The sequence below is a fragment of the Sapajus apella genome, unplaced genomic scaffold, assembly GCF_009761245.1.
Source record: "Sapajus apella isolate SASKATOON/1434 unplaced genomic scaffold, GSC_monkey_1.0 scaffold1, whole genome shotgun sequence".
NCBI lineage: Eukaryota > Metazoa > Chordata > Mammalia > Primates > Cebidae > Sapajus > Sapajus apella.
In genome coordinates this window covers 30,803,193-30,831,123 of record NW_022436941.1, presented here as the reverse complement: position 1 = coordinate 30,831,123, position 27,931 = coordinate 30,803,193, and the positions used below count along the sequence as shown (strand labels likewise).

The following is a 27,931-nucleotide window of genomic DNA, read 5'->3' as shown; positions in this document are numbered from 1 at the left end:
ATAAGGGAATCACATTGGGATTTACAGATCCAAATCCTTAGTTTTGCTTCTAAGCAAACTAGAGGAATATGGATTTGCCCTTTAATTTCTTAGGGACTCAGTTTCTTAATCTATAAAAAAGGTAAATGTTCAATCAGGCGTAACCATCAAAGAGTCTTCATACAACTTAGTTTCACATCAAGTCTCTTGTGCCTGACTCCCTGCTTCTAAATTCATTTTCTACACTTGATCTTAGCCAAAAGGCCAAGAAGTGATTAAATTCATCTTCTAAGCATGCTTGAATCTGGGCCTTCCATCCCTGGAGTCTACCTCACTTGTAAACAAGGTCTCAGAGCTTGACTGAAGTTCTTTTTATTTTCATAAAAAGATTTATGAGGACATTAAGATGGTTTGCAATCAATCTCTCATTTTTTTCCAGAGCTATATTCCATATTTAGTTTGATTTAAAACTAAAAAGCATTAAGTAAGTTATATAGCTAGGCAGGCTTAGGTAATTAAAACATTTTTGGAATATCATAATATGCAATTGACTGCTAAGGATTTTTTTCCCTGTTAATTGGAACTTTTAAAAATTGAAATAAGTAGCTATGTGTTGAACCTGATTATTCCCTACAGGCATGAAAGAGAAAGTTATTTTAAGGGACTGTAAGCACATTCTGTTTACACAAGATTCAGAACTCAGAAGTTATCTTTGGGGTTGTTTGAGAGCAGCTGCTTGTTGAAACCATAACTCCTTAGCAAGGAAGCACCATCCACTGCAAAGGTGGGTTGCCCTGAACTCAGGTGAAGGGCACAGAGATAAGAAACAAAGGAGATGTGTAATGGTTCAGAGTTGAGACTTCAGAACCAGTTTTCTTGTGTTTTATTCCCAGGCCCGTACCAGCTCTGCCACTTAGCAGCTGTTTGACCAGATTGCACAGGTTACTGCCAATCTGGCTTTAGTTTTAACATTCTGAAATGTTGACAGTAGTAGAATCAACTTCAGAAGGTGTTGGGAGTATTCACTGAGTGAATATACGAGGAACCTGACCCATAGTGAGTGTGGTATATACTTACAAGAGTGAGTGAGCCATTTGAGTTAGAGAGTTGAGTGTTATAAGACAAAGCATGGTCATTAAGGTTAGAGGGAATTGGGGAGGATTTAATGCAGGAAGTGAGTTCTTGAGAGGCTAGGTATTAGAGAATGTCACATGAAGGCAGAAAGGAAGAAAAGAATATCACAAAGTGTGAGGTATGGTTGTTTAGAAGCCTACTATAAGGATTTGAAGAATTCTTTGTCCCTTATATATTTTTTAATTGACTTGTAGTTTTTCTTTATACATTTAAATAATTGCAAAGGATGTTATTTTTAGTGTATTGTACATGGGGACTTTTAAAAATAAGCATATTCAATGGGCAGTGGTACTAAATCATGTGTTTTTTAAAAGCCTGCACTAGCTCTTTTTCTTTAGCTGTCAGAAACTTAACATCATTATTTTCTCCTTATAATTACATTTGTTTCTCCACAGAATTTTATCTTAATGCAGTATTTTTGTGGCTCAGTGTCTTGTTATTGGTCAGTCTTTTATTCTCTAAAACAAAAATCGAAAATCGTGTGTGTGTGTGTGTGTGTGTGTGTATATATATATATATATATATATATACACACACACACATATATGTTTTAAAAGTCTGTTATAAGGCTCTAAATATTCTTTTATTTCTTCTGGATTTAGATATAAAATTTATTAGTAGTATGCAGTTGGCCAAAAATCATGTTTCTATTTTAATAATTTTATAAATTTTAGTGGAAAGATTTTTCTCAATGGGTTAACCTTTTTTTTTCCTAATAGATAATGTATCCATTGATAAATGTCACTTATTGCTAGAATGACACATGATTTTGTTCATTTTTGTTTTTATAAATATCACTGCAAAGGAAAGTTGTTCACATAAATAAGTAGCTGGTAATGAAAGGAGTTTTGTTATAGGAATATCATTCAGTACTTTCAATTCTTCATTAGATGCTGCAAGTCACAGAGTGATATATTGTCAAATATTAATTTTAATCAATTATTCTTAAAGACGTACTGCCTGACAACCTGATTAGGTATGCTTTCAATTTTGTTGCAAGCAAGCAATTGTAAACCTCATGTTTCGCAGGAATGTTTGTTACTTAGTCATTAAAGTCCAGTCAGACACCAATATATCGAACTGTCTTTGTTCAGCACCCACTAAAGAGGGTGAGTGATACACTGCTGCTTATTTTATTTTATTTTATTTTTGTAAGTTGGGAGAAGAAGTAAGAGTGGTGGAAAAGAAACATCTGCCATGGAGGCAGATCAGTGTGAGGAATCTGCTCCTGTTTAAAGGTCCCTTAGAAAGGAGCATGTTTGGGAAAACAGGAAATAGGTGAGTTTAGAGTAACTGCCAGTGTCGCAGATGTGCAGATCAAATATCATGATTAGTTCAGCTGTCTTCTCTCCCCTGTTCTAGACCAGCCTACACCTGGGTCATGGGGAAGTATCAAAAAACTCCAGTGTTGTGAGCTATTTTAGTTAGACTGTTTTTATTTTGATTATCTATTTTGAGGTTAAAACTGTTGTCAGTGTTATCTCTCCAAAACAGAGCTTCCAAAAGATTGTTGTTTTATAAAATTAATGCTTTTTTTTTTAAAGACAGCTTTTCAGTTTTGTTATATGTTTTTCAGTTATTTCTTCAAGTATATCAGTTTATTAGTATAATATTTACCCAACATTTGCAATTCATATGAACAAAATGCCATACCTTTCCTGTACACATTTACTTTTTGACATTTTTGTGAGAATTATAGAAATGAAAAGCATAAAATATATACACTAGTGCCTAACTCATAAGTGATTGATAAGTAATAGTAGCTGTTTAGTAGTGTTTTATGAATGGCACAAAGCAGTATATCATTTTCTTAAATTTGTGACTTGGAATGAAATTTACTAAAATTTGTATTCATGAAAGCAGATGTTAAAATTTTCACTTGTGGAGAAATAATCAATATGAACATTTACAGACCCAGAAATCAGCAGTGACTCAGAGGATAAATTAGATCTTATAATGAATGATAAATTGAGTGAGTCAACATGGAAAAAAAGGTCACCCAGTAGTGGGAATTTTTACTATTTTTATTTTGGTACTTTCAAATTTAAGTACAGTTTTTTGTTTTTTTTTTTTTTTTTTTGTTTTTAAATATGGTCATGATAATATTTTCTTTTCAGAAACATTTAGATGTTAACTTACTCAGTTTATCATTGTTGTAAGAATTTCATATAAGCATACTTATTGAATTAAGCAGTATATGTTAATAACCATAAGCTTGAGCTTTAAACTAAGTTGAATAAAGTTCACAAAAATGTCACTAAAGTAAGTGCATAATAGCAAAGGTATTTTTATATTTTTGATGATTACAGTACAAAACAAAATGTTCCCCAAATTGAAGAGGGAATACTTGAAATCAGAAACCCTGGTTTTTTATGACAGCTATTATTATCCTACTTCTTCAACAAAGTGATGGTTCTGTCATTCTGTCTGCCCAGACACAGATTGGAGGAAAAGAGATGAGAGCAACAATTACATGGATAGCAAGGTTCCCTTTTGCCTGAGAACCAGCATTTTTAAGACACTCAGATGTTTCTTTGAATCTTAGATGGATTTTTTGGAGATTTATTTTATGTAATTTGACAGTCATATGTCAGATTTCAGTTAAACTTTTATTTGCAGACTTAAATATGTCTCTGAGGGTTCTCAACATCACTTGTCTTTTTCCCAGGTGACTGTGGGCCAGCTGTTATTGTCCCTCTTGATCTAATGAGTTGTTCTAATCACATATTAGGTGCCACTGATAGGTTACCGCACTTTGCTGGGACATGAGTGAGGTTCTTTTTTGTCCTTTTTCCCAAGTTGTTGCCTCTTACTCCTATAACTGGTTGAGTGTGGTGAGAGTGGTATCTGAGTTATCAGAGTATATTCCTTGGAAAAGTACACTTTGCATTTCAGTATAGCTAGAATAAGATGATCTGGAGAGGTAGAGAGGGTTGAGCTAACTGGGATTCTACAGTTCAGGGTTGAATTAGGCGGCTCCAGATAAATTGTTGAAGGATCTAAGAGTGAAGAGAGTTGGTGGTACAGAGGAAGTAAAAGCCTGGGATTCTCCAAAGGCCATCATTAGTTGTTGCTCAGAGCTATGTCTCCAGGGTTTCCGTTTGCATTTCTTGGAGTCCTTACACCCTCCCGGATGTTTCCTCTACATCACATTTCAGGCATGGCATGTGTTGGATTTGCCTTCTAGTTTTTCTGTTTTTTTTTTTTTTCTCTTTTTTTTTTTGAGATGGAGTCTCACTCTATTGTCCTAGGCTGGAGTGCAGTGGCACAATCTTGGGTTTCTGCAACCTCCACCTCCCAGGTTCAAGCAATTCTCCTGCCACAGCCTCTTGAGTATCTGGGATTGCAGGCACCCGCCACCACGCCTCGCTAATTTTTGTATTTTTCTTAGTGGAGACGGTGTATTGCTATGTTGGCCAGGCTGGTCTCAAGCTCCCAACTTCAAATGATCCACCTGCCTTGGCCTCCCAAAGTGCTGGAATTACAGGCACGAGCCACTGTGCCCTGCATGCCCTCCAGTTTTTCTCTCCCCACACCAGGGAGCACCCTTCTCAGTTTCCTCAGACTACTGCTAAGCAACGTTAAGAGGGTGATGCCTTTTGTTTTCTGTTCCCTCTCTCCTAATCCACCCAATGGGGGAAGGCTCTGAGAAGAGAGCAACATCGTTTTGAGAGTGGCGCTAAGACCCTGTAAACCTGAGTGTAAAAAAAAAAAAAAATAGCATTTTTGCTGCCATGTGAGGCATCAGTACAACAGATCATTGGGTACCACTGATTTGCATTCCTGCTTCCTAGGAAGTTCTACCTCCCAAAGCTGTGATATGGCCCAGCCTCCTGATGGTAACCTACTTGGTTTTATTTCTTCTTGCTGTCTTAGCAAATACTCTAAAAATGCTTAATATTATTTTATAAATACAGGTATAAATAATATATATGCGTACTCATTTGACAAATTTCACACATTACAGTTAATAAAGTAAAATTCCTCTTCTATCTGTGTTTGTCTCCATCCACTCCTCAGGAGAGGATCAGATATATATGCAAGCGTACACTCGCCACATGCTCTTACACCTGTAGAAAAGTATAGTATTGCGTTTGTGTCGATTTTCAGCATAGTTTATTATGCTATACAAATGCTACATTTAGCTTCTTTCTTCTGATGTTTCTCTGCCAAGAGAGACAGGTACCTCATTATTTTCATTTGTGACACAGCATTCCAAAGCACGGGTGTATGTGATTTTATTTATTCATTTTTCTGTTGAGGGACATCTAGCGTGTTTTCCCATTTTTTTGCTCCTAGAGCCAGTACGCAGTAAACATTCTGGTGCATGCCTCCTGGGCTTACCATTATGTACATTTCAGCTAGGTACAGTGTGGAGGAACTGCTGTGCACTAGAGTATGTATCTTTAATATGTATTACTTTCTTGGCTTCCACGGTGAGTGTGTCATTTTAAAAGAGAGTCTGGGGTTGTTTTAAAGAGCTTTTAGGGCCTGGAATCCTTGTCCCTTATTTCACTCAAATAGCTCTTACAGCATATTGGATTAAAAAAAAAATCTGGAGGTCTTCTCTCTACTCAGTTACCACAAGGCCTCTCTCAGTACTTGGTCCGAGAGTAACTTGAGCCTTCTCCAATAGTTGGTCTGCCAGTAAGGCATGATGATGGAGTGGTTTAGTTCTGGTTCTGCCAGTCTTGTCCTTGGGCAAATGATTTCTTCCTCGGCTTAGGGTCAGGATGAAATGAGTCATTATATATAGAGCTTGTAGTAAACATATGGTACATAGTAAGCATCAGTAATTCTTGGCTCCTGTCATTGCCTCATAGCTGCCACCCTTCACTCAGCATACATTTATTGTACACTTTCTACATGCTGGGACATGAAGATAAATAAGACATGGTATCTAGCCTTAAGGAGCTTATATTCTAATGTGCATGTATGTAACATGTATGTAAAATGAAAGTCCTTATTCCCTCATCTTCCCAGCTACTTAAACTTTACCCATAGCCCAGTTTGCTTTCCTCCCATGTCAGCTAACTTCTGCATGATAAAGGACAGGCTTTAACATCTTAACTGTTTCTGTTTAACAGTGATTCAGTACTTAACCTTGTACCCCAAATGTTGTTGAGAACTGGAATGCAAAGATGGTGTGTAAGACAGTCTGTGTCTATGAGAAGCTAACATCCTGTAGGGAGAAAAAAAAATCCTAACCGTGGGGGTGAGACTGCAATCTACAGCATCTACAGAGCATTCTGGTGTAGTGGGGCCTTCTGAAGGACTCTTTTTGGCCTTTTTATTACGACTTTTCACCTGCAAACTGGCTCTGTTCTACCTTGCATAGCCTATGTAAATAAGGATAAACATTCTCTCTTCCAAGGAGGAGAGAGTTAGCAGCAAGAGGGCATGTATTTCTCTGCGTTGAAACCTGGGAATGGCATCATTCCTTTCTTTCCCCAGTGACTAATCTTGTAAAGTGTTGGGAAAAAAAAAACAAAAAAAAACAGAGGGACTTAGAAAGCCCTGGTCATTCATGCCTAGGTAGAGCCACTGTAGTAAAAAATAGCACTTTTGCTGCCATGTGATGCACAGGTACAACAGACCACTGGGTACCACTGGTTTGCATTCCTGTTTCCCAGGAAGTTCTCCTTTCTATTGCATGAGCTTCTTTGGGAAAGAGACAACTTAGGGAATTCTTGACACAGAATAGGAACAGTTGGCAATCCTTTCAGTCACTCATATATACTGTTCTTTAACGATATACTGTTCTTTAAAAAAAATAATAGTCATTGAGAACTCAGGGATACTCTCTTGCTTTTATGACCATTACAGGTTTTGTTTGGCTTGTTCGTAATAAGCATATTAAGTTTAATCTTATTTTAAAAGTCTCTCCTGACACAGAATTTAAATTTTTATCTTGCTGAATTATGAATGGACATAAAGGCACCTTTTAGAGAGCTTTAAGTGTTTGTTGCCACAACAGGATCTGAGTATAATACTGAGCTTTAGAAAGATGATTTTTCTCAACAGAAATACTTTATTATTGCTAGAGGTAATGTGAAATTATTAATTTTTCCTTGAAGCATATTCTTTTATAAATGATTTCTGGAGATACATGAGTTGAAATTAATGATGTTCTCTTTTGTTAAGGCTTTATTTCATTTCATGTATTCTGTTGACCTGTGAGAGAATATCTGATCTAGAAAGAAGAAAACATAAAACAGTGCTAAAAACCCAATGAATGCTTTTAGTAAGTTAGAGTTTACTTCTTGTCATCAGCCATGCTCCCTAGCATTACTTGAGTACTATCATGTTTGGTGCTACATTTTATGTTTTGAATGTTTTTGGTTCACTTGTAGATGCTTATCTGTTACTATTAAAATTCCATATACATTCCTTTTGGCGTTACAAAAATATTTCAGTTAATGCAAGCATACTGAAAAGAAGGTTTGCATTTAGAGTAACGCATTTCCTAGGTTAGAGAAGATACTGTTATTTATCATCAGCTATTTATGTGACTTTTTTTTTCAACTTCCCAAATGAGTGATGGAGATATTTGAGTCATCTGTCTATGCAGGTCCTTCTAGTAGCTGTCATCAGGAAATGTACATGTGTAGGTAACTGGCAGAGGTTAGTGGTTCAGACTATGGCCATTTAAAAAAAAAAAAAAAAGGCATCAGCTGGGTGCGGTAGCACATGCCTGTAGTCCCAACTGCTCAGGAGGCCTAGGTGGAAAGATTGTTTGAGCTCAGGAATCCGAGGCCAGCCTGGACCACCTAGTGAGACCCTGTCTTTTTTTTTTTTTTTTTTTTTAAATAAAGGACATTCCCCATGAAGCTGGTACTCAAAGTAGTTTTATGAATGTAGTAAGAAATTGAAGTTAGCTCCAATTGAGCTGGAAGAGCAGTATGTACCGGAAAAAAGTTCAGTGAGCATTCTGAAAATTCTGTTCCTAGAGGCTTCAGCCCATTTAAGTGTTATTTATCACTAAATTATTATTTATATTTTATAATTTCCACTGTACTTTTCAGATAAATCTATGGTGTTTGCACTAACTGCATTTACATTTTTTTTTTTTTTTAACAGAAATGTCTTGGCCTCTGGAAGGCCATTTTATTCACTAACACATGCTAGGAGGCTTCAGCAATGTCTTGCTCCAGCAATCTGATCCTTTTTTCTCCTCAGTCATTAACAAGATTATGCATTTGGGGTGAGATGATCCTTCTTGAGCAAGTAGCCAGAAATCATTTGTTCCAGTTTCTTCTCAAGGTGCTAAAATTAAGTCTTGTCTCTTAAATCTTGCTGCTATCCTTGATAATGGATTCAAAAAATCATTTCTTGACTTCTGTAGGTCCTTGTACTCCTTCAGGCAATTTCAGGAGTTTTCACATTTCATCCAAAGTGTCGAATTTCTTTTATTAATTGACATTTTGTATCAGCATTAATTTCTTCTTGGCTCTTTGGAAAAGGAAATGTTTCTGTGACTTTTGGGTCATCTCCAGAGAAGTTGGGTCAGCTCCAGAGAAGCTGGCAATGATTCCTTTTACAGGTGTATTTCTACCAGGTTTTTGCATCAGCCCATCTTTGCTGAAACCAGTGAAGTCATCAAGCTGAGAATCCAATTGGCTGATTGGAATACCATCTTCTGCCATAAGCTTCTTTTCCTTGTACATGGCAGAGCCTCCAATAAGGCCGTCATGTACAAGGAAAAGAAGCTTATGGCAGGAGATGGTTTTCCTGCTCATTGTTTCTTTAACAGCAGGTCCATCTTCTGCCTTTTCTGAGATGAAGGGCTCTCAGATTCCCTGGTACATTTCAACACGTTTTCAAATTCTACAGCAACCTTCTCTGTTTTATTAGTCATTATTTCCAAAAGCACCAATCCAGTATGGTCCAAGGGTGATGGAAGGGAAACTGCCTACCATGGCGTACCGTGCCCCAGCTGAACATCGGGAACATTGGTAACCTGTATGGGGTGCTAGAATCCTAAGGAGCAGTCTTGTGCTCAGTAGGACCACAGCTGCCAGCCCTGAGAACCAGGCAGCCTACATTTACATTATTTCCCACAAAACTCACAGAGTTAAACTTCCTTTCTTTAACTCTTTGCTGTCACCTTCTGTTAAGCTCTGGGGATTCTTCTTGGCTCCTAGGAAAAAGTCTTCCTCACTCCTTTCCTATTTTTCCTTACCTTTCTTTTCTGAACCTCAGGAAGGTTCAGCTTTATTAAATAGACTAGTGCCAGTCTATCTTCTTATGACCACTTTCCTAATTGCTGTCTTTAGAAGATCCTGTAATATCTCTCACATACTCTTTTAAAAATTTTTTTCCATAGGTTATTGGGGTACAGGTAGAATTTGGTTACATGAGTAAGTTTTTTAGTGGTGATTTGTGAGTTTTTGGTCCATCCATCACCCGAGCAGTATAAACTAAACCCTATTTGTAGTCTTTTATCCCTTACCCACCTCCAACCTTTCCTCCCAAGTCCCCAAAGTCCACTGTATCATTCTTATGCCTTTGCATACTCATAGCTTAGCTCCCACACATCAGTGAGAACAGACGTTTGGTTTTCCATTCCTGCATTACTTCACTTAGAATAATAGTCTCCAGTATCATCCAGGTCACTGCGAATGCCATTAATTCATTTCTTTTTATCTCATAACACCCTTGATCTGTATTAAGTGTGTTGGATTTCCTCTTAATTTCTCTTTCTATCTTTGAAATTGACCCAAGGCCTCACTGAGGACCTGAAGATACAATTAAGGTAGAGTAACAGAAACTAGTAAACACTTTAGGCTTATCCAAATGAATGTTTGATATGTTAGGTACTTTTTAAAGCTGTCCTCTGCTTTGTATAACAAAGGACAAAATGGGTCATTTCATAACAGGGGGTCCTAAGAGATACTAAACTCAAGTTAAAATTGATTTAACTTCTGGAGAGCTTTCCAGATTATAGTCCACAAATACTAATATGTTAATATGACTTTCAGCCACAAATCATCTCATTGGATCTCCTGTCTTTTTTGAGCAATAATATACTGTCCCTTGAATCAACAGAATATAAACTTTACTGGCTCATAATTTCTGGTGTGTAAGGAGAGAATGGTGAAAAAGCAGGCTAGAATGGCTCTGTTGGGGAATGGTGGTGCAGATGAGAAGTGGACCCGCCTGTAGCAGGACTACCCTTTTTTCATGTCATGTCCTCTTTCCGCTCTAGAACTCAGAGAATCATTTACATGTTATATATCATCTACATTTTTCTCACCCCAGCTGCTTCATTCCTTAGGTGCATAATATGCTCCTCTGAGTAAATGCTGTCCACCTTTTGATAGTTTTTAAAAAGAAAAGATAAATTGTCATACCATTTATTATATGAGAGATGTTAAAACAGGAAGTAGAAAACAAGAAAATGTATGTAACTTTGGAATGAGTTCTGTATACTATATTTAAGAAAGGTGAGGCAAGTAATATTTTTCTGTTTATCTATATATATTTTTAAATTTAGGAATAGAAGGACAGTCTGTGGAAGTTTCCAATATTGTGGACATCCGAAAAGTATATAACCGTGAGATTGCAATGAAAATTTCTTCTGATATAAAAAGTCAAAATAGATTTTATACTGACCTAAATGGATACCAGGTAATTTTCTTTGAAAATGTTTAAGTGATGGTTGTATTAGTATATAATTCTTATATGTAATAATGGGCCAGTTAATTTTGGATTCTTTGAAAAATAATATCTAAAGTTTCAAATTATTTATAAAATAAAAGGGATTTTTGACAGACAATTACAGGTTCTATATTTAATCAAATACCTAAAGTTAAATATTTGGGAGACCATTGTTTTAGAACATCTTTTTGTGAGGATTTATTTGTTCTAATAACGGGCTCTTGTAAATTTCAGGAAAACTCTTTCCCTATCTTTGTGTGTGTATATACAATTATACAGAGACATGTATACATATACATAGGTTTATCTATTTAGAAATGGGCAGGTATGTATTTAATCAAAATTTTCATGAGTTTCAAATTATATTAAGGAAATTGATTCATACAATCTTATCAGACTGTCAAGTTTCCAGTTTACTAGAGCACTTTTGATTGTTACCTAAGCCTCTGTTTTCTGAATGTATGTGTTTGACAACATATCTTTGAAATAATACCATTAAAAACATAAGCATGTTTTTAAAATAAGAGTTTTAGAAATTTTTGACTGTGAGTAGAAATAATTTTACAATGAACACTTTTACTTTGATTTTCAACTGGGGGTGGGTGAAAAAGATTTTAATAGTTTTCTCTTCTATGATTTCCTGCAAAAGTTAAACTTTTTCTAAAACATAAAAATTGCAATATACATTCTGAATTAACATGTTAGTTTTACTACAGCCATTTGGATTCCAAATAAAATGTCAACTTTATGATGATTCATTTTTTTTTTACATACAAAAGAAAGTCTTTTCTTAAAATTATGTAAAACCAGTTATTTGTATTTGTGGGTATAGACATAAACAAGAAACTTAGTAAAACTGAATAACTAAAAATGTGTATTTTCTTTTTAAGGATGGAACATTTGACTAAAAAAAGGAAATATTACTTTTAAATCTATAATATCTCTGCTTTTAAAATTGGCCATTTTTTAAGCTTTGTATATAGTAGTACTTGGGCAAAACTAGATGTCTAGCCCCACAGGTGGGCAGTAGGAGTAGCAATAACACGATTGTGGTAGTTTTACATTTTTAAAACAAGTTTACTTAAACAAATTAATTGGGTTCGGAAATTAGAAATAGGTAAATATTTTAAGGTAGCTTTACTTTTTTTTTCTTTAAACATTTTACAGTTGTTGCTTTATCGGTTTATTAACTTCCCAAGGCTGCCATACAAACAGGAATCATATAAAACAACAAAACTATTCTTTCACAGTTCTGGAGACTAGATTTTTAGCATCAAGGTGTTGGCAGGGCCATATTTCCGACAAAGGCTGTAGGGAAATATCCTTCCTTGCCTTTTCCCAGCTTTTAGTGGTTGCCCGTGCTTGATTTTCCTTGGTTTGTGGATGCATCATTCCCGTCTCTACCTCTTTTGTCATACCACATTCTCCCTACATCTCTGTATCTGTCTGTCTGTGTCCAAATGTCCTTCTTCTTGTAAAGATGCCACAAATTGGTTAGGGCCCACCATAATCCAGAATGACCTCATCTATTTCTGCAAAGGCTCTGTTTCAAGGTAAGATCACATTCCCAGTTGGTGTTTGTGGGTGGACAGGAATTTGAGAGAGGGAGGCATTATTCAACCTAGTACAACGAGTAATTTGAGGGACGTATTTCAGGGTTGTTGGGAAGATTAAAGATCAGATTTGTGAAATATTCAGGACTGTGCCTTTCGTTAATGGGCACTTAGTACATGTTAACTATTGTGCCAACTTTGTACCTCTTCTTCACTTTTATGTCCAACTTTCATGAGTTTAAATGAGGAAATGACATTTTTATGTGGCATCATTAAGATTCACTGATAACAGGGTTCTGAGCTTAGAGTCAGTCACTGTGACCCAGACCAGCTTTGGGGTTTCTGACAGACTCTCTCAAAAAATAGTCATATTTCAAATGTTCAGGTACTAGTCTCCAAGGAATTGGAATTTGGGACTATCTACATTGAAACTAATCAAAAAGAGTACGCACTGAGTGGTTTTTAAATATAAATATGCATTTGATTATAATGTAATATCTTAGAAGATTTGGTGGGGAGATCTGTGGTATTTATTAAAACCAAGAATAATAAGAGATATTTCTTGAAAGGGGATAGAGAGCTATTATGCTTAGCATTCATTATAAAAGCAGTATGTTAGATTTAGATGAGAAATGAATACTTAATACCTTTATAATTTGTTTTATGCAAATATTAGAGAGCTAGAAGACTTTTAAGCATTTTTATGCTGAATTTAAATAAGAATCTCTGTTTTAAAAATCTGGACAAGTTCTACCTGTTCCACTTAAAAATTGTTTTCTGACATCCTTATGGTTTTCCTTCATATTGTTTTAAATAATGTTTTAATTTTTCAATTGTTTCTTCCATTGAACAAAAAAGGAAGCTTCTTTTTCTCTTGGGAAGAAAAATTGCCTGTATTCAGTTTTTTTAAAGAACATATATAAATATTGCTTGTTGTGAAGAGAATTGTTTTGTTTTATAGATTCAACCTAGAATGACACTGAGCAAATTGCCTCTTCAAGCAAATGTCTATCCAATGACCACAATGGCCTATATCCAGGATGCCAAATATCGTTTGACACTGCTCTCTGCTCAGTCTTCAGGGGTTTCAAGTTTGAATAGTGGTATGTATTGCTTAAATTCTTTTCACTCTGAAAGGTTTCAATTCCAAGTGTATACTTTTTCTTTTGGTCAGATGTGGTATAATCTCCTCTTAAAACCTCCCTGTCTTCTTTTCAGCTTTTTTCTTCCTACAACCAGACTATTAATTAATTTTGGGTGTTGTGAGAACAACATAAAATGATGAATCTCCTAAATCTTCAGATGAAGAACAGGAGACATAAAACTACATGTCAAGATTGCTTTTTAAAGATAATTTGCTTCTTCTAATAGCGTGTTCTTTGCAGAGGTCACCATCATTATCATTATTTAATGGATGTGGAAACTCAGATTCAGACGTTTAGATAAGTTACCTAAGTTTGCAAAGTTGAGAAGTCATGGTTCAAACTTAGTCCTTCTCTGAATCATGGTCTTTCTATTCTGCTACCACCTGAAAGAAGGAAGGGAGTAGAAATGATAGAGACATGGGGATAAAGAGGTACGGCTTTAAGGATTCCAAAAGAGAGAAAGTGATGCTCAAAATGTGAGAGAAAATAGACAATAGACATTGATTAATTTTTGAAAGTCTTTCTATTGACAGACTTTGATCCTTTATAATACATATGTTTAATTGGTTATTGTACATGTTATCATTGGTCTTTCTTACATTCTCAGTGTTGGCAGAGATAAATGTCTCAAGGAGCAAGGTCGATAATAAGTGCAAATGCCTGGTGTGTCCTTTGACACAAACCCACTTTTTACATGAGGTATATACATACATTCTATAACTTACACACACAAAAAAATCTGCTACTTCTCATTTTTCTTTGTGGCCTTCATTAGATAAGATCATGTAAACTCATGCCATAAAGACATGAATTCGGTTATGAAAATAGGAATGGCTTCACAACAGGGATCCAGTAGGGAGGGTTGGAGACTTGAGCAAACTCAAGAGCATGTTCCTGATGTGCAGTGGGGCAGCATTGTTGCTGCGCAGTTAGGGACCCAGTGTTGCTAAATTCAGTTTTTGAAGAAGAGTCCAAAAGTCTTGAATTTTACATGAAGTTGTTCAATCTGTAAAATATTGTTATAATTTTTTTAAAAAACACTATGTTGACAAAAGATAAAACATCTTTGGGATGTACAAGACTCTTGAACCACCCATTTTTAAACCCTGTCTTAAATTCTCAAGGCTATGCTCTAAATAGAGAACTAGACAAGCTGTAAGACTCAAGCTGTGATGAACAAAGCAGTATTGTCTCACTTCCTGATAAAGACAGGCTAGGAAATGAAGTTCCTCTGTTTCTGGTATAGCCACCAAATACCTTAGTTTTTTAATTAAAGCAATTTGAATACAATCCAGGAGATCACTAAGTGCCAGTCACGTGTTACATGTACCAACATTTGGAGACAGGAGACAATTAGAAATTGCCAAGAGGTTGGTAAGCCCATTTAATCCCTACACCTGGGGACTAAATCTTGGACAGTTGTCTTCTAAATTATGAAGGTAGTATCAGTGAGATTTCTATTTATCTCTGGTAATTTTAGGTACTGGAAATGTAAATTCAGAAGAAAGAGGCTAAACAGAGTTGGTATGACTATGTAAAAGTAGTAATTGTTAAAATCTTTCGTGTTAGCTATTTTCCTTTTGTACGAAAATATAATTTAATATAATAATGGATATGAATGAATATGCATGTAATTTTAAGCATATAACTTCAGTTTTCTAAGTCTTATTTGAGTATTATCTTAAATGTATATATGTATATGACTCTAGTTTTGGATATTTTTTTCATTTTTTACTTTTTAATCTCATAATGTAATAATTAGCTGACAACTTAAACTAGAGGAAATATGGAAATATTGAATAGCAAATGAAGGAACCAGGTATGACCCCTTTTAATGGTTTCTAGATTCATCCATGTCTCCAGAGAGGCAGGACACTGGTGTTGCCGCTAACACAGTATCGGAGAAGCAAGGGAGTATTTGATGGTTGTGTCCACATTCTAGGGCTTCCTCAGAGACCTGCCTCATATCAAGTAACCTAAATTTTATTTGCAGACCTTTTTTAGACCTACCCATTTGTGTGTATTTTACTACACTCTGTGTGATGTGCATTTCCTAATAAACCTCATAAGCATTTTTTGATTCTAAATGGTGCTCCTAAAAGTTTGGAGAACTTAATTTACCCCTTAAGGTTAATTTTTTGGAAAAAAGTTTCATTTAAATTTTGTTCTGTCCTGTCTCATTTTTAATTTTTTTATCAGATATTGTGAAACACTAATAAAGAAACACAGAAATACTATCTTGTTTTATGAATTTGTAGTAGCTACTTTGAGCTATTATCAAGAGAAAGCCCCTGGTGTAACGGGTTGTATAAATCTACCTCCTTGACTGGAGGGGAAATTTAGAGCAAGACGTCATGGCTTCTACTTAAGTGATCCTCAGTGAATGTCAGTAGTAAGTAACTCTGGTCAGTTTTGCTTGTTTGTTTGTTTGTTTATTAGGTCAGATTGAAGTTATCATGGATCGGAGACTCATGCAAGATGATAATCGTGGCCTTGAGCAAGGTGTCCAGGATAACAAGATTACAGCTAATCTATTTCGAATACTACTAGAAAAAAGAAGTGCTGTTAATATGGTATGAAAAAATAACTAGTATGATCTGATATTGGTTGTTCTTTGTCACCCAAAGCTTGAAATTATGACTTTCCACTTTAAAAATTTTTTAAATCATCTCCAATATTGAGATTTCTTTATAAGAGTTGTGGCCCACATTCACAGAAAGATAACTTCAGTTATAAATATCATGTAGGATTTGCACTTAGATCTTTATATTTTTTATGTTTGCTTGTTATGTTGATAAAAACTAATGACAAGAAATTAGTTTGGGTAAAATTTCCTGAAATTATTATTATTAATTTATTTTTTTATTGTACTTTGGGCTCTGGGGTACATGTGCACATCCTGCAGGATTGTTGCATAAGTACATACATGCCACATTCTCCCCCCACCGTTGCCTACATCAGGCATTTCTCCCAGTGTTATCCTTCCACATCCTCCCCATCCCCCGCTGTCCCTCCCTTCCATCTCCCCACCTAGCCCAGTGAGTCTTGTTCCTTTCCCTGTGCCCAAGTGTTCTCATTGTTCATCACCGCCTATGAGTGAAAACATGTGGCATTTGATTTTCTGTTCTTGTGTCAGTTTGCTGAGAATGATGGTTTTTAGATTCATCCATGCCTCTACGAAGGACACAAACTCGTCGTTTTTTGTGGCTGCATAGTATTCTATGGTATATATGTGCCACATTTTTTTTGTCCAGTCTATCACTGATGGGCATTTGAGTTGATTCCAGGTCTTTGCTATTGTAAACAAAGCCACAATGAACATATGTGTGCACGTGTCTTTATAGTAGAATGATTTATAATCCTTTGGGTATATACCCAGTAATGGGATTGCTGGGTCTGAAATTATTTTTAAAGAAATAAGAATTGAAAAACTGAGCTAAACAAAAGTTAAAGAATAGAGCTTAGTCCCATGCTTAGCAGATTAAGTTTGGTAAAATTTATTTGAAATCTTAGCGTACTTATTCTAGTCTTAGACTCTTCAGTTGAAAATATATTTACATGTAGGTTTTTCACATTTGATTTTCATTCCTCAAAACAAAAATCTAGTACTCTATGTTGAATGGTCAGGCACTGATCACCTTCCTTAGATAGCCGTGAACATGGGCTCTTTCTTTTTGCTCTATTTTTCTTTCTTCCCTGACCATTGCAAGTTCTTTCTACTCTTTTCAGCCAGTGACCTCACCTTCCACTTTATAGTGAGAACAGCCAGTAGACAGGGCTCTCTGTTCCAGTTACCTAATATCTACTCCCATCCTTCCCTTCTTTCCTCCTGTTACATTAAAAAGAGAGTTTATCTTCCATCATACTAGGCAGGTCCTACAACTTGTCCTTGGAACTTACTCCCTTTACCCACCTCAGCATCCTTTTACTTTTCATTCTCTGTCTCTGTTTCTCCCTAGCTCCTCATATCCAACACTTCCCTGGGAGATTCTTTCTGCTAGCTTTGAACACTGTTTGCTTTCTTCTGTTAAAAATAGAAATGGAATACAGCCTTCCTTCAGACTGTTATTTCCATTTCCTCTAAGCTACTATCCTTTCTCTCCTACCCAATTGAGCCAGAGTTTATGAGATGAGTTTATTTCATCACTTCCTTCTCACACTCAGTTTGTTTCAGTCTGGCTTTAGCCTCCATCATATTCTGAAAGAGCTCTTGCTGATGTCACTAGATCCAGTGGCTATTGACTGTCATCATCTTACTTTACCTTTCAGCAGTATTTGACACTGGCCATTGTCACTCTGTAAAATACTAACTACCTTGCCAGGGCTTCTATGGAGCCATGCAACTTGGATTTCCTCATACCTCTCTGGCAGTTCTTTATCTCTCTAATAGTTTTCAACTGAGCCATTCAATCTTAGAGTTCTGACGGCATGGCCCCTGGCCTTCTCCTTTTCTTATTTTTTATGCTATCCCTTGTCAATCTCTTCTACTCCCCTGGTTTTGTTTGCATCCTGCACACAGGTAGAAGCCACTAACACATATCTTCAGCTTAGGCTTGCCTCTGACCTCCAGATGCATCTATCTAACTGCTTCCTGATATTCTCTGTATAAGGACACCTCAAGCTTAACATATCCAACACACTCATGGTCTTTCCTCCCTCCCAAACCTGGCCCATTTCCAGTGTTCCACCCAGTCAACAGCCACCACCATCCATCCAATGCCAAGACAGACACGTAAGAGTTCTTCCTGATACATGCGTCTCCCCATCAGCCTTTTCTCACAGAGTAATGCCATCACTTATCTATCTCATTGCCTGAATATTTCAAATTTATAATCTTCTTTACATCCACCACCCTAATCTAAACTGACTTCCTGTATTTCCTGGATCTAGCCTATACACATCCACCCTGTTCTCCTTTCTGCCATGTCTGTTCTTAACCCAGAAGGCAGAATGTTTTTTGTTTTTTTCAAAGCCAAATCTAACTTTATTGCTTCCTGCTGAATCCTCTGTATCTTCTCATTGCTGTCAGTAAAAAAGTCAAAATTCTTACCATGGCCTCCAGAACCCCTCATGATATGGGCCCTGCATGTCCCCTAGGCACCTGTGTACCTCTTACTGTGTCTGCTTTAGGCCCACTGGTTTCCTTCACATCCCTAGTATTTTCCATCTCCTCCTCCCCACTGCACTTTTGCACATGGCCTATTATCCTTTGCCCTAGAAATTTTGGGTGATAGTTCAGATTAGTATTTACTTCATCAGCTGCTTCTGGACCAGGTTAAAAGCCTTTCCCCTGTGCTGCCTCCAAACTGTGCATCTCACCTTCATGCATGTGTGTGATTATTTGATCCCTGTCTTTTCACCTCCTTTAGACCATAATCTCCATGAGAGTGGGATTGTGCCTCTCTCCACTTCTAGGATTGTTCCTAGCAGAGGATTTACCTAATATATGTCATATGAATGAATATTCAAATGCATAGATGAATGAGCTGTTAGGGCACATTTTGCCACTGTATTTATTGCAATTTCTGCTTATTACCTTGTCTTCATATGCATATTCCATTCCCCCTACTAGATTCCAGGGACTCGCTGCCTTTATTGTATATATGGTAGACACTCTTTAATAAAATACTAGTTGATTGAATGAAATGGCAGCAGCTAATTAAAGCAAAAACTTCTTCCAGTATTTAGAATATTTTAGAAAAAGAATTAGTATCCATTTTAGATGTCAAGAGCCATGCTATTCTTGAGACTCATGTTTCAAATCAATTACTGACAATATAGCTTAGTTTTAAGGACTAAAACTGCATAGGGAAATTATTGTCTGAGGGCTGGCAGCTACTGTCTGTTGCTCCTTTTGAAAGTGTTTCTGGCTTATATGACTCTATATTGACACTAATCTACAAAACTTTTGTTAACTATAACAATAAAAATTTTCACATTAAATCTAAAGCTTTGACTTGAAAGTGAAATAATTTGTTTATTCCCATTCAAAACTCCTTGGATAGTAATTAATTTAATGTTTTTATTTTATAATCCTATGTTGGTTAAAATTTTCTGTTACTGAAGTATAGATTCTGGGCTTCAATCAATGGTTTCTTTTAAATAAGAAATGAACTAGAGAAGAGAAAATACATTTTAATGTCTAGTGAAAATAATTAAAAAGACACTTAAGTGAGGAAAGTTAATACCATGTAACTCGAATTTTCTGGAAAGTGTTCTTAATTTCAACTCAAACTCTAGTATCGAAAATAATGATGGAGAAAAGTGAAGTAGGGGGATACTCCCTGATTAGGAAGAAATTTTAGTGGGATGTCCTGAGCATGACAGAGCCTGATGGAAATAATCCCGAGCTGACTAAGTGGAAGTGAGTCCTGTCCTCAAATAATTCTTCAGAGAGTCAGTAAAAACAAGGACTTAGATGATATTCATTGTGTGAGATGTCCAACGAGGACTGTGGCTGCATGAGGTTGACCATCATTTATGCTAATTATCCTCAAAGGCCAATAGAAATGGAAAATAGAAATCATCTCTTTTGGCATTGCTAGGGTTTGAATGTGTTCCCCAAAAGTTCACGTGTTGGAAACTTGGCTACCATTGTGGTAGTGTTGCAAGTGGGAACTTTGGGAGGCTTTTGAGTCATAGGGGATCTGCCCTCATGAATGGATTAATGCCATTATCATGGGAATGGGTTAGTTATTGCAGGAGGAGCTTTGTTATAAAAATGAGCTCTCTTGCATGCACTCTCTTGCGTGCACTCTCTTGCCTTTCCACCATGTGATAATGTAGCAAGAAGGCCCTCACCAGATGCCAGTGCCATGCTCTTGGACTTCCCAGCCTCCAGAACTGTGAGCTGAATAAAATTCCTTTATAGATAAATTATCCAGTGTGTGGTATTCTGTTATAGCAACAGAAAATGGACTAAAAACAGGCATTGACAGATTTAGGATTTGTTTCTTTGACCGTTTCTCCTTACTTCTTTCCTGCTGGTTGGTTAATGAGACATAAGCTAGGAACCCTGGAAGTGTTAAAGTGTTATAATTGTGTTGCTTTGCCTTTAAATATAAGAAGAAATTTGGAGAGATCAGATTAAACTCTTAAATGCTTATATGGTTTAGAAAAGTGACAGCATGAGGGAGGTCAACCAGGTTTAAGGGTAAATACTTAAGTTAGGTGACCAGAAGATCTATGGTAAAGTTGAGGACACATTCCACTAAGACCCACAACTCAGCTCCAGCTGATTATTTCCACATGGGACTGAATGCCTGCTTGGGGTGACACAAATTTCCAGTTTCTTGGGTAAAAAACAAAAAATGTGTTTTGGGTTTTTTGGGTTGCTTCTTTAGTATGAATTTTTTGTTAAAGGGTTGGCCGAAAAGCAAAAAAACTTTTTAATACCATACAGACCTACCAAAATGTGTATCTACAAACCTTCCCCATAGTCTTCAATCCTGGGCTACATGGTATTTACCTGTAAATCTTATGATTCAATATATTATTATTCATTTTCTCTCCATCTTTCTCATTGTCTTGTTACTCCACCTGTCCTCTCTAGTGCTCTTCTCTATTTATATTGCATTTGCTTATTAAATTAATAGATTTACTTCCACAGACATTTAAGTTCCCACTGTATTTCAAGTCAAACCAAATAAACAAAGGTAACATCAAAAATGTCTCTTATTATCTCACCATAATTTAACAGAATTTGATGTAGATGAAATGGAAGTCTTTGATGTAACTCAAAGTGAGCTTAATAAAGGGCAGCAAGGAGTCTGGCAAGAAGTTCCAACTGGTGGAATAAGGGCTGGAGCCCAGTGAGGAAGATCTCCACTTTGTGTGGTTTGGATCAGAAGGTGCTAGAAACTCTCTTTAATGTCAGGCAGGTTGCAGAGAGAAAACTACACTTACACAATGTGAATGAAGCCTTCCAACCAATGAGAAATTAAATAAGGTTTATAGTACTAGATTAGTTAAGTACAAGGCTGGGGAATTCATTTATAACTTAAACACATAAAATTTCCTCTAGAAAATGTATTTTTAAAACTCTGAGTTTATCATATGATTTACAGTGAAAAGATTACCTTTGTAGAGATTAATGTAACTGTTGATAGTTCAACAGTTGATATCGTTGAGCCTCTTGTTGCTGTAAATATGATAAGAAAGTACATGAATGGCAGAGCCCTGGGCTAGACTTCGCCACTCCAACCTGGCCAGCCTCCAGCAGTGTTATTTGTTCATGATGCTCTTAGGGTAGTGAACCACAACTCTTCTATAAACTTTTTTATCTTGCTAAGAACAATAAACTACAGTTTTTAAATTCTTGAAGTCCTTAACATCCATGACATTGTTTCCTTTTAGAAGATTCCCATCAAAATGTCTTTGAAACTGAATCTTGTTTTTTAATGCAAAGGTAGTTAAAAGGTACAGCTCACCTTTTGAATCTAAAGGGAGCTCTGTTTTCTTTGTAAGGCTGGATGTCTGGGGTGGCAGTTCCCAGCACAGGATCATGGAGCAGTGTGAGGCTGACTCCATGAGATTCACCTGGGGAGGCTTTTCAGCTTTGTATTTTCAGGACCCCACCTCCCAAGATTTTGTAGATTTGGAATAGGACCCAAGAATCTATGTCTATTAAAGATGTCCCAAGTCATTCTGTTGTGTGGTTAATTTTGGGGAAATACCAATGGTTAGGAAGAACTAACCTGGTTTGGAGGATTGTTATATATGCACATTATTGCTTCTGAAGTATAGAAGATCAATCAGGAAATGTTCTGGCTACTCACTGGAGTGGCGAGGAATTGCTCCAAGAGTGTAGAACCAAGCCAGAGCTTTCTTTGAATGTTTCTTGACCTAGAGTGGACTTAACACTTCTCACATTTGATGAAGGAGGTGTTTTCTTTTCTGTTTGAATCTTTTTATGTTTCATTACTCATGAGTGATTTTGTCATCAATCCTGACCTAGATTATGAAGTCCTTTGATCTTGGAGTACCTTTAAAATATCTTGTTGAAATTGTTCCCTCTTTATTCATGTTATTCTACAAGCTGCATTACATTTCAGTATTGTTGGAGAATATTATTTTATATGCTTTTTTTAATCTTTCTTTTAAAAAATGTAGAATAGATAACATTTTTTTTACAATTCTTTCAGACCTGATTTTTTGTCAGTGTCTTAATATTGCAATGTCCCTCTGCTGTCTTAAAATTTTTTTTCTCTCTCCATGGTCTGAATTGTAATGACATCTAATGTTAGCTGCTGGCACGCTGGTAGTCACTTTTTGCTAGCACCCTTCTGTGCAATGCTAATCTGACATTCTGAATTTTAAGCTCTATATCTCTATGAATCCTGTCTTTTCACACAGATAAGTAGCCAAACCTTTTATTTGAGCTTTATGTTACAAAAAAGATGCAAAATCAGAAGACACCAATGCAGTAGTCATTTTAAAAAATAAGATACAAAATTAAATTTGGTTCAGATGTAACTGATGATCAAAGGACCTTTCTGCACAAATTATTTTCTTGGTCATTTGTGTCTGTTTTTACTCCTTAGGCATTATTGGTTAAGATTCTATTCAGTGATTGATTTAATTAATTTTGTGTATCATTTAGCATATGTAATCTACCAACATTAGTAGATAATTTAATGTTTGAACATTCAGAAATGTTGCCTTTAACCATATACCATAGCAAAGACTAAAGTATTTTAAACTATATGGAATAATCATATACTATGTAAGTGTGTGATAACTATTCAGTAACATTTAACACTTCTAGTTTTGTAATAGAATAGTGAAACAATTGGCAATGATTTACCAAGTGGAAAGAAAACAGATGATCTAGGTGTGTCACCTATGTTATTTATATTTAAAAACTGGATTTATTTTGAGAGTTTTATTTTTTAAACATTCTATCATTGGGTAACATTTGTTAACATGGATGGGCTATAGCTTGGAATCAGTACCTGCCATTGTGGTCTTGTTAAGGTGTGTAAATGAAACCACAAGAATGTGATGGATGAAACCTGAGAAGGGAGATAATATTTGATGATGCACTACAAATAATCTATGTACAGCCCAATCCTTGTACTTCTGATAGTTTTCTGATAGATTGAGAATTTTCATAAAAAGGTATGCCTTGTCCTAAAGTGTTTGTAGGAAATCTTTTGGTATTTTTAGTATTAAATCAATGAAAGAGATATTTTAAACATATGAGTTAGATATACACTGTTTATTTTCTTGTATGGCCTACAACTAAACTTGGTAGTTTATGGAGTATTTTCTAAGACTTATTTATAAAATATGCTAAAACCAAAGTATTAATATATTTTTATATTTAAACCCTCTTGGATAATTCTGTTAATGTAATGAGAACTGGAAATATAGACCTTAAACATTTTTGTTTTTTCTTGATAGGAAGAAGAAAAGAATTCAGTCAGTTATCCTTCTCTCCTTAGCCACATAACTTCTTCTCTCATGAACCATCCAGTCTTTCCAATGGCAAATAAGTTCTCCTCACCTACCCTTGAGATGCAAGGTGAATTCTCTCCATTACAGTCATCTTTGCCTTGTGACATTCATCTGGTTAATCTGAGAACAATACAGTCAAAGGTATGTCTCAAAATATACCTATAAAAAATTGCTGTTTATTATGTACTTGTTTTAAGGGGGTAAGGAAATGAAAAAAATACTGTATGCTTTACTGTGCTTTGAGGAATTATTAAATGAGGGCTTCACCATTAGCCAAAAGCTTTTTCATTTGACTGTTGCTCTATATTTTAGAGCATATCCTGATACTAATTTACTTGATTCTTAGAAAAGTTCTGTATGGTGAGCAGGTCAGGAAATATCAATATAGTAGGTAGGAAATCTGGGCCTTAAGCTTAGCACTGCTGACTTTTCTCATTCATTTGTCCTTGTTAGACTGTATCTCTCAGAAGTTAGAGAAATAGTACTTAGTTATTTCTGTATCAGAAGCTTTGTATTTTCGTATCTTTCTCTTGAGAATCACTGCAACTCAGTTTCCTGTTAGAAAACCAATTGTTTAGATGAAATATTAGAGGAAAAGCATGAGGAAGTTTTATTAGGTATGAAGTTTAATTCAGTTAGACAGCAATTATATACATACCTGTTTTTAACATCAAAAAGATTGCATTTGGAAAGAATAAGAATTAGACATTTGACATCGTTCTTATGTGTTGCAGAGCTGTTTTGTTATTGCAAACTGACATAGATTTAGCTGGAAATAATAAGTGGTTATGGATTCTGTGGAAAATATGGTAAATGGCCAGCCTAAGTATGAAAAGAAGAGGATGCTCATGTTTAAAGACAATATAAGAGGCGAGAAATGTTTAATTTAGAACAAAGAACTAAAGCAATAAAGTAAGGATAAATGCCTATAATTTGGACATTAGACATTTACAACTTTATGTCTAAAATATAGGAAAAAATATTTCTTTCCTTTATAGATTTTTAGTTGAGACACTGTTGAAAACAAAAGTCAGACAGGACAAATAGCACTACTACATTGTACATGCTGTACCCGTCACTTGGGAGAGGCCCCAGTTCAAAAGTATTTTTTTCCCAAGGCAGTGGTTTTGGGACCTTACTTAAATAATATTTTAACAAAGAACCATAAATCTTCTAGAGACAAGACAAAGAAGAAGAAAGCATCTTCAGGCTTCCAAAAGGCAAGAAAATGTGGGAGGATAAATTTATGGGAAGAGTGAAGTCTGCCCCTAGATGCTCTGGCGCTGCTATTTCTGAGCTGATTAGCAGCCCTCGTAAAGGGGCCTGTCTTTAGGCAGGAACAGGCAGAAAGGAAGAGATGAAGACTTCTTGTAAAATTGCTGAAGAAGAGACAGAACGGCCCCTGTGTTTTTTCCTTCTTCAGCTCAATAATCCTGTTATTTGAGAAAGAAGTATTTTGGTTTCTTTCAGAGATAAGGATGTGATGCTCAGCTATGCAGGCAAACATATATGGCTTGTAGTAATGAATACAAGCAAATGCTTGAGGCCTGTATAGGTATATGTGCATGTGTGCGTGCGCGCGCGTGTGTGTGTGTGTGTGTGTGTGTGTGTGTGTGTTGAAAGACTTTTAAAAATCATGTGAGTGAACTTGCAGCATTTATTTCATACCCACTACATGCCAGTTACTGCCATGGACACTAGGGATACAGTTGTAAACAAAACAGACAAATGCCCCTGCCCTTCTGGAGCTTAAAATCTAATGGGAGGAGGAAAAATAAGAGAAATATGTAATAAGTTAGATGGTGTTAAGTGTTATGGAGGAGTAAAAAAGGAAGGTCCGTTGAGAGGAGGTGACACAATTTTGATTAAGGTATGTAGAGAGGGCCTCACAAAGGTGATAGTGGAGTAAAAATCTGAAGAAAGTCAGAGAATAAGAGATTTCCTGCAGATTTCTGAGGGTAGAGTGCTCCAGGAAAAGAACAAGTGTGAAGGCCCTGAGGCCAGACAGATACGTGACTAGAATGGAAGCTCCAGGAGAGCTGTGTTTCTCCTTTATTCATTGCTGTATCCCCTGTGAAGAACAGTGCCTGCACATAGTAGGATCTCAAAAACTATTTTGAATCAGTGAATTGTGTAGATGTTTTTTCTAGGATTCTGCTGTGGTTTTTTTTTTTTTTTTTTTTTTTTTTTTTTTTTTTTTTTGTAGTCTACTTTTTCTCCCTGAGGTGTCGTGTCATTAATTCATAAGCTAAAAGAAAAGTAAAGAATAGAATGGAGGGAACCAAAGACCCTGGGCTTCAGGTTATCACCACCTGGCATAGATGGTAGAGGACATCAGTGACCCAAAGAACCCAGAGGCTAATGGGGAGGATGGGCGGTCACCATCCCTTAGCCTCACTTCTGGGTGGCTCCTCCACTGTAGTTGTTTTAAATGTGATTGTTTTCTGGAAGCAGCTGGAGCTAACTAGAGTCAGTGGGTACAGGGTTTTACCTTCTGTAAGTGAAGCCTGGAACTTGTTTTTCGTGTCACCTTTTTTTAGTGGTAACTGACTTCTTTACATCCTTCCTGCCTTTGACTATTTTCTTGTAATATGAATCTAATCACTTTTCAGATTAATAAAACCTCATTGCTTACTGAATTGGTTCAGACCCTGAGCATTTAGGACCCCTGTAGTCTGGCCTGTGTTCACTGCAGCCACCTGGCTTCCCATTGCACTTCGTGCCTTTGGACAGGTGGGCCACCCTCCCTACCTGTTTCCGGAGTGGCTGCTGACTCAGCTACCATTTATAACATGAGGCTGATGTCATACATTCCTATGTCAGGTCTTTTGCTAAAAACTGGTGAAATCCTATTATGAAAGCCATTTGAAAACCGAAGCACTTTGTAAACATACATTGTTATCTTAGTGACACTTACTCCAACCTGGGTGCAGATTGGGGTTTTAGCAGAGGGAATAGAGAGCAACTTAACAACATAAAGATTTGACCAAGAAGAGTAAAAACTGAAATGTTAATTCCTATTGATAACTGCCATGCTGGTACATAATCAGAACTAAATACTTCTCAGTTTTGCATGATCATATCCATTGGTGCCAGTTTCTGTGTTAGCCTTTGACTCTTAGCAGCACATATTTATAACAATTGTTTAGAAGCCCACTAGTAATCCAAGAGGATGGATTGGTCCATTCACAACCACTTCTTTAAAGAATTGCCCTAACCTGTTAACAGAAAGATAATCATTGAAGGGAACTGTTGTGGGTATTGATTCAAAGAAAGCTATACTTACAAAGTGCCTAGTGTAATTCCATGCTTATACTAAAAGAAAGACCAAAGTGACTCAATGAATAAGTGCGGAAGCCAGACCTAAGCATTTTGGATTGGATTCCTGTTTTTGTGTGCTAGAAGCTTCCAATGTGCAATAATGGGCTGTTCATTTGGAGATTGCAACTCATTTTTTCCCCCTTGAAATAATGTCAAAATAGACAGAGGTTTCAAGCAAGACCTCAAGTCTGCATTGGCCTGTGTTTAAGTAAGCATTTTTCCTAACCACCACAGTATTTCATGAGAAATGTGTCTGAAGACCACCTTAGCATGATAAGGACATGTGTCTTCCTGCCTGACCAATTCCTTCAGCACCGTGATAGAGAATGCCCTTGCTTGGCCCTCCCCTGGGCTGCTGTCTAAAGGTTTCTCAATTCTAAACCTCAGTTGGTTTTCTTGACTTTTGGGATAAGGGGTTATAGATTCAAGGAACAGTGAGGGAGGCAAGTTGCAGGCTGCAGGTATGATAACCCACTGAGGGGGTTCCCCAGTTCCACCTACTGGCCCTCAGATTCACTGTCCAGCTTACATGGGAGATTTTAAACATAGAGACGTTTATAAATTTCCAGATCTCTCAGATTCCGATTCTATAGGGCTGGGGAGGAGAGCCTAGAAATCAGTAATTTTTTTAACATTCTTCTGTTGAAATTGTTGCATTATCTCCATATCCTAAATTAGGAA

At 36.4% G+C, this 27,931-nt stretch overlaps 1 protein-coding gene across 2 annotated transcripts in view; it reads left to right on the top strand.

Annotated features, from left to right (window-relative positions):
• MAN2A1 (mannosidase alpha class 2A member 1) overlaps positions 1-27,931 on the top strand; it is a 177,190-nt gene that overhangs the window by 138,677 nt on the left and 10,582 nt on the right. For both annotated transcript variants that reach the window (XM_032274837.1, XM_032274845.1), the window contains 4 exons: positions 10,610-10,743; positions 13,288-13,429; positions 15,911-16,044; positions 23,876-24,070. In XM_032274837.1, the coding sequence (XP_032130728.1) occupies positions 10,610-10,743; positions 13,288-13,429; positions 15,911-16,044; positions 23,876-24,070 (605 nt within the window). The remainder of the gene's footprint in view (positions 1-10,609; positions 10,744-13,287; positions 13,430-15,910; positions 16,045-23,875; positions 24,071-27,931) is intronic.